This window comes from Physeter macrocephalus, unplaced genomic scaffold (genome assembly GCF_002837175.3).
Source record: "Physeter macrocephalus isolate SW-GA unplaced genomic scaffold, ASM283717v5 random_17, whole genome shotgun sequence".
Lineage (NCBI taxonomy): Eukaryota > Metazoa > Chordata > Mammalia > Artiodactyla > Physeteridae > Physeter > Physeter macrocephalus.
The window spans coordinates 217,639-225,000 of record NW_021145302.1 but is presented as its reverse complement, the minus strand read 5'-3'; the positions used below and the strand labels follow the sequence as shown (position 1 = coordinate 225,000).

At 57.3% G+C, this 7,362-nt stretch overlaps 1 protein-coding gene across 1 annotated transcript in view; it reads left to right on the top strand.

The window, feature by feature from the left end:
• The first annotated feature begins 5,731 nt into the window (after positions 1-5,731).
• CLIP2 (CAP-Gly domain containing linker protein 2) overlaps positions 5,732-7,362 on the top strand; it is a 47,789-nt gene continuing 46,158 nt past the window's right edge. The window contains exons 1-2 of the mRNA XM_028483274.1: positions 5,732-5,801; positions 6,197-6,747. Coding sequence (XP_028339075.1) covers positions 5,732-5,801; positions 6,197-6,747 — 621 coding nt within the window. The remainder of the gene's footprint in view (positions 5,802-6,196; positions 6,748-7,362) is intronic.

Sequence of the window (7,362 nt, the reverse complement as noted above, 5' to 3'; positions counted from 1 at the left end):
GTGTTTTTTTGGTTTTGTTCTGTTATTTATTTATTTATTTATGGCTGCGTTGGGTCTTTGTTGCTACGCACGGGCTTTCTCTAGTTGCGGTGAGCGGGGGCTACTCTTCATTGAGGTGCACGGGCTTCTCATTGCAGTGGCTTCTCTTGTGGCAGAGCATGGGCTCTAGGCGCGCAGGCTTCAGTAGTTGTGGCGCACGGGCTTAGCTGCTCCGTGGCATGTGCGATCTTCCCGGACCAGGGATCAAACCCGTGTCCCCTGCATTGGCAGGCGGATTCTTAACCACTGCGCCACCAGGGAAGTCCCCAGCATCTGTGTCTTTGAGGTTATTTACTCTAAGTTGGAAATACTGTATATAATCTCTTCCCAATTCTGTGTTCAGTGGCATCATGCTGGTAGCTTGAGATGGATCATGGTGGGAGAATTTACACTATGGAAATTGGCAAAAGCTCCAAAATCAGGGTTATTATTATTATTATTTTTTTCTCTTGGAGAACTAGTTAAGCCTTTCCCAGCACAGCACTGGCTGGAATATAGGTGGAGAGGTAGTGGATGGAGACCACCCCATCGGAGAGGACCACCAGGGTGGGCCAGGGTGGGGGACTGGCGAGGCCCCAGTCCTGTCACGGGAGCAGGGAGCCTTGAGAGGAGCATGGACAGCAGGGCCACGCACCACAAGGCCGGGAAGGGCCCCCTGCAGTGCAGCGAGCCATCCTTGCAGGAGAAGTTTCCAGAGCGGGGAGGGGTCAGGAGCTGAGGGTCAGAGAGGGACTGGAAAGCAGAGTCTTATTAGGGCATGGAACTGTTTCCTTCTAGACACGGCTGGATGGAAAAATACCAACTGCAGGAAGAGCAGAGGACCGAGTAATATCTAACTACAGCCTGGCTTGTGTTTTTGACTTTTAAGTACTATACCCCACCCCACCCCCCACCCCCCCCCACACACACCCCTACACGCACAGGATAAAGCCTGGAAGAACACACACCAAGACGTTAACTGTGATTATCTTTTCTTTTTTTAAATCAGTAACTATGTTTAAAAATTTTTCTGCAATGGACATGAATGATCTATGTAATAAACACTTAGAGAGAGAAAAGCTTGTTTGCTGGGAAGGAGAATGGGTGACAGCAGGAGGGGGCGAGGTGAGGGAAGCTGTTTTGTGGGCCAGGGCGGTGTCCATGCCACCCGTGGGCTCTGACCTCTGTCGGAGGGCCATCGCAGGGCATCGCGGGGAGAGGAGAGAGGTGGCGGGCGGGGAGGTGGGTCCCAGGGAAGACCAAAGGGGGATGGAGGTTTGCTTCTGAAAGGAGAAGAGGGTTCTTAGCTTTCCTCTGGAAACACAGGGAAAACGGGAAGGGCTCAGGGAGGTACAAAGGCGGAAGGGAGACCAGGTGAACCGGAAACTGCCTGGAGTGAGCCTCAGATTCCTTGACCGAAGAAATGGGAGCCACTCTCTGCAGCTCGGAGTGTTGACTGTTCCACGCACCCAGCACAGAGCCGGGTGGGCCCCAGTTCTGAGCCGGCAGTGCAGTGCAGCTTGCGTGGAGGGCCTGCTGCGGGGAACCAGGCTGGGTGCTGGAGAGGAAACACAGCCCATGTGAGCTTCCATTTAAGTCTGGAGGCAGACGTACACAGGTGAAGATGGGGTAAATCTCTCGAAGAATAAAGTGAGTAGAGGGTGCTGCAAGTGGGTGGGCTTTTAGGTGAAGCAGTCAGGGAAGGCTTCTCTGAGGAGGTGAGGGAACGAGCCCTGTGACTGTCAGGGCAGAGGTTCTGGGAGGTGCTCCCACCTCTGTTTGCAATGAGCCCTCTTTCCCCAACCCCAGGGCCCCGTGGACCTTGGTGCCTTCCTACCAGGCAGAAGGCCATCTGAGTTGTAGCTGCGGTCCTGGTGTTCCCCCCACCCCTTTGCTGGGCCCACTTTTGACACTGGGTGCTCAACGAATGGGGTCCCTGGTGGCTGAGATTTGGCAGGTGTGAAAAATGCCTGTCTCCGCTTCCCAGGCAGGGCAGGACCAAAGTCCTTGCGGAAGCAGGGGAGGATGCGCTCTCATCTGGGCACCTCCCACCACCCCCGCCTTGAGCGCCCCCCCCCCCCGCCCCCCGCTCACGTTGGACCAGGCCACCAGCTGCTGTCACTCCACACCATGTCCTTTAGCCCTTTTTATCAAAGTTCTACTTTGAACTTGAAACCAGCAGTCAATTCCCTTGTGCCTGGTGTCTGGGGAGGGATCAGCTGCTGGCGCGAGGTTTAAGTCTGTTGCTGCCCTTTGCTTTCCTGGGGCTTTGCCGAGCCGCTGCTGGTCCGTGCGGGAACTAGGAGGGTGGGGAGGCCCAGGCCCTGCCCTCAGGGAGCCTCCAGAACCGCCCCAGAGGCTCAGCCCATCAGCCAGGTCTCATAGCTCTGACGACACGCCAGCTCCTCTGGGAGAAGAGGTGGGGCTCATAGCATGTCAGTGCTGGTCAGTACCTTAGCAATTTCTGACCTCGCCCTTTGTTGTCCCATGGGGAAGCTGAGGCCCACATATGGGAAGGGGCTCGGCCAGGCCCAGCCAGTGTGCTACTAACGGCTCCCTGGAGGGAAGGGGGCTCTAGTGGGGTTGCCACGCTTTCCCCAGCTCAGGCGGCTGCCAGCTGCCCAGGGTGAGTGGGGGAGTGGGTGAAGGTTTGTGCCTGTGAGACTGGGGCGCCAAAGAGGAAAAATGCAGCAGAACACCCAAGTGTGGTCACCAGGCTCGTGACCTGGATTTTATTTTAGCAGCTGTTCAAACAACTGGTCCCCAGGGCCTGTGACCTCTGGAAGGGGTGGGGGTGGGGAAGAAAGGAGATTACCTGGGGGTCTGCCTGGGCCAGGACAGCTGGGAGGACAGCTGAGTAGGCAGCTTCTTGCCAAGAATAACCACGCTGGGTCCCCCTCGACCTGGGACCCTTCTCTGTGCTCTCTGCACAGACAACAGGTAGTACAGGGTCTCACCTGAGCCACGGCCATTCCATTAAGCAGACATCACAGAGCCCCTCAGCACAAGGAAGTGTTCTGGAAACGGATATGGGAAGGGCACTGACACCTGCTAGACACCTCCTATGCCGGCCTTACAGGGAGGCTCTGAGCCAGACCAGGTGGGCCTGGCTCCTGCCTGGGTAACTTTGGGCAAGTTTTATAACCTCTGTTTCCTAATCTGCAAGATAAGAGTGTAATATAGAAAAAGTATCCAGTCCAGGGCTTCCCTGGTGGTGCAGTGGTTGAGAATCCGCCTGCCAATGCAAGGGACACGGGTTTGAGCCCTGACCCGGGATGATCCCACATGCCGTGGAACAGCTGAGCCCGTGTGCCACCACTACTGAGCCTGAGCTCTAGAGCACGCGAGCCACAACTACTGAAGCCCACGTGCCACAACTACTGAAGCCTGCGTGCCCAGAGCCCGTGCTCCGCAACAAAAGAAGCCACGACAATGAGAAGCCCGTGCTCCGCAACGAAGAGTAGCCCCCGCTCACCGCAACTAGAGAAAGCCCGTGCATAGCAATGAAGACCCAACACATCCAAAAATTTAAAAACGTAAATAAATTTATATATATATAAAAAAACAGTACCCAGTCCATTGAGGGCACGTAGTCTCACTTCATGAATGGTAGCTGCTGTTTTAATGATGATAACCTTGACCCCTCATTGTTAGCAGGACCCACGGGCAGCTTGGGCAGTGTTTCGAGGGACCTGGAGCATCACCTAACTTGTGGCTTCCTCCCACTATGGCTGCTTTTCGGAGCAGGTTTTTTTTTTTTTAAGGAACGGACCCACCTGACCTAGTGGGGTTCCCAGGCCCCGTACTGCTGTGATCCCAGCAGAAGCTCCTTGTAACAGGATTGTCCTAGATGAGAACCAGGGACCCGGAGCTCAGCCCAGGCACAGGGAACAGCAGGGCGAGGTTGGCTGCTCTGGGGGGTGTGGCGGGGGGGCAGAGCCATGGGTCCAGGGTCACCAGAACTTGCCTGGAAGCCCTTCTCTGCCCCCTGATCCTTTTGTGGTTTTAAATTTTTTCTAATCCCTTAGTTTGAGGATCAGTCATTTTCATCACAGTAAGAACGGTCAGCACTTGTTCACTTGTGTGGCCCAGGCACCGTCCCTAGGGCTTTGTGTCCTTCACTGTACAGAAGCCCCGTGGCGGAGGGCAGGTGAGGATACCGAGGTGGGGCTCCAGGGTCTGCTCCCTCAGCCACTGTGGCCTCCACCTTGTGGGATCTCAGGGGTGGAAGAGAAGAGCCTTGGGGACCCCCCTCCGCCCCCAGGGTCCCATGCAGTGTCCCACAGAAGGAGAAGGAGACATCCCTCTGCAGGAAGGAGTACAAGATGAGATTGTTCCCTGCTCGAAGGGAACTGTAGGGTTTGGTCAGAGTCTAGGAAACGGGTCCATGCAGAGGAGTCCAAGATTGGGGTGGTTGTAGTTTAGGGCTTGGCATGGCGGGTGCCTTGTACACATTTCCTGGACGAATGAAAGTGCCCTGTACCAAGAGCCAGGGGCTGTTGGCTGGACCTTGGCTCTGCTGCCTCCTGCCTGGGGGGCCTAGATAAAGCACCTGATATCTCCAAGCCTCAGTTTCCTCATATGTAAAATGGGATCATGGAATCACTTCACAGGGTTAACTGAGGGTCCAATGAGCTACTGTATGTCTGCCTCTTAGCACAGAGCATCAATTCATGGGTGTGATCACTCTGGTTGTTAATCAACTTCAGTAGCAAAGCTCACTGATTTCCCAGGAGCCCAGCTCACAGCTGAGAGGGAGCCCCTTGCCCCTCAGTTAGGACCCCCGTCTGTCCTGGCTCCCCAGGCCCTGGGTGATCACATGCTTTCCCACCACTACCAGTGTCCCAGAGGGAGAACCTGCCTGCTTGAGCTTGTATGTCAGCCCTGCCCTGGAGTTGTGTGGCTTCCTCATCTCCCAGGAGCTCTGTCCTTCCAGCCTGGAGACAGCATGCAGCCAGGCCTGCGGCCCCAGGCTCCTTGGCCTTGGGTACAAGGAGGATGCTGGTGGAGCCGCTGCCCCTGTGGCCCCTCTACTGGCTACCCATGGAAAGGACCAGAAACACAGGCAACTCTGATAGGGGCATGGCAGTGTCTGCTTGCCTCCTGTCCCCATCTGTATTTGACAAGTCCGTCAGCCTCTGGAGTAGAGGAGGAAAAGGATGAGTCTTTCCCTGCCTGCTTGGTCTGGCAGGAAGGAGGGGCAGCCTCCAGACCTTGAGGTATAAATGGGCAGCCTTGCCAGCATCCACTTGCACAGGAGGCCCTGCGTGGGGCCCAGGAGCCAGACATGCACAAAGCATGGTGGGTTTGAGCTCTGCTTTGTCCTTTCGTGAGTGATCATGAGAAGGTTGCCCCCCTTCCCTTCTTCCGAGTCTAGAGCACATCAGAGCCCAGGCCTGGGAGTCAGGCCCCCTCCAAGGGTTTGAGTTCCCATTTCTGCTGTGTGGCCTTGGGTGAGGCCCGGGCCTCTCTGAGTCTCGGGGTCATTCTTTCTGTAAAGGGGGGCTGGATCAGGGTACCCAGTTCAGGCCAGAGAGCCTGGAGTTCAGTCCAGGAATGAAGTTAAGTGCTTGCTTCCGCCTCCCACCCTCCTCCCCACCCCCTTTTCCTGGTCTGTGTGCCCTGAGGCTTGGGCTGCAGCTTGGGGACCGGGGAGGAGAGGGAGACTCAGGAGTGGAATAAGAGGGTTTTCTGGCTCCTTCCTTGTCCCGAGATGTCTGGGGTCAGCTGCCAAGGAACAGTTAGGAGCCTTTCGTGGGGCCCAGAACTGGCTGGAGAAGAAGGTGGGGGGCACAGAGATCCCCCCACAAGACCTGAGCCCCTCGTGGGGCCATGGGCGGCCTCAAAGTAACAGCTGAGGGCCTGAGCCCACCGGGATGCAGAAGTAGCAACTCGTAACCCTCGGTCATGGGTTCAGTCTGCCCTCAATTTCGAGTGACCCTGAGCAGTGGGAAGCCTTCAGAGGAGGCACTGTCCTGAGCTTTTCATCCCTAGAACTTTCCAGAGGGGTTGGCAGGGTAGGGAGCCACCCGGAGATGCCTGCGGCCCAGGAGGAATGAGACCCGCCCCAGGCCCCACTCCCCGCCCCGCCTGCCTCAGTTTCCCCCCGGCCAGCTGGGAGCGCCGAGGGTCCAGCCCCCACCCGAGCCCTAACCGCCGCCTCTCTCCTCCTCCACAGGCTCCCCCCTGCACAAGCAGGCCTCGGGCCCCCCGGCCGCGGCCCCCGCCGCCCCCGAGAAGCCCGGCGCCAAGGCGGCCGAGGTGGGCGACGAGTTCGTGGGGGACTTCGTGGTGGGCGAACGCGTGTGGGTGAATGGCGTGAAGCCGGGCGTGGTGCAGTACCTGGGCGAGACGCAGTTCGCGCCGGGCCAGTGGGCGGGCGTGGTGCTGGACGAGCCGGTGGGCAAGAACGACGGCGCCGTGGGCGGCGTGCGCTACTTCGAGTGCCCGGCCCTGCAGGGCATCTTCACGCGGCCCTCCAAGCTGACCCGGCAGCCTGCGGCCGAGGGCTCGGGCAGCGACGCGCACTCTGTCGAGTCGCTGACCACCCAGAACCTGTCGCTGCACTCGGGCACGGCCACGCCGCCGCTGACCAGCCGTGTCATCCCCCTGCGGGAGAGCGTCCTCAACAGCTCCGTCAAGACCGGCAACGAGTCGGGCTCCAACCTCTCCGACAGCGGCTCTGTGAAGCGGGGTGACAAGGACCTGCGCCTGGGAGACCGTGTGCTGGTGAGTGCCCCGCCCCCCGCAAGCACTCCACCCCACGTGAGTGAGCTGGATCCCCGGGACTGGGCAGGGCGGGGGACCCACGGGGCTCGGGTGGGGTCCGGGCTGGGGCACCCGCTCCTGGTCAGAACCACAGAGTGACCAGGGAGACGGGTAAAGTGGGGACCCTGGAGGCTGTCACTGTGTGACCCTGGACAAGTGTCTTAACCTTCCTGGGCCTCGGTCTTCCCATCTGTAAAATGAGAACTTTAATAGTACCTGCCTTGTAGGTTGAAATGTGTGAATACATGTTAATACCTTTAGACAGTGCCTGATACTTAGTGCCCTCAAAATGTTAGCTGTCATTGATATTACCCATTGATCCAGCCCACCAGCATGGATGTGCCAGGATTATACTGGAAAAGGCTGGGGACCAGAGTGCTCAAGACCCTTGGCCCTCCACTTCCTAGAGTAATGAAAATTAAAAACTAAAATAAACAAATGGGACCTAATTAAATGTAAAAGCTTCTGCACAGCAAAGGAAACCATAAACAAAACGAAAAGACAACCCACAGAATGGGAGAAAATATTCGCAAATGAAGCAACCGACAAGGGATTAATCTCCAAAATTTACAAGCA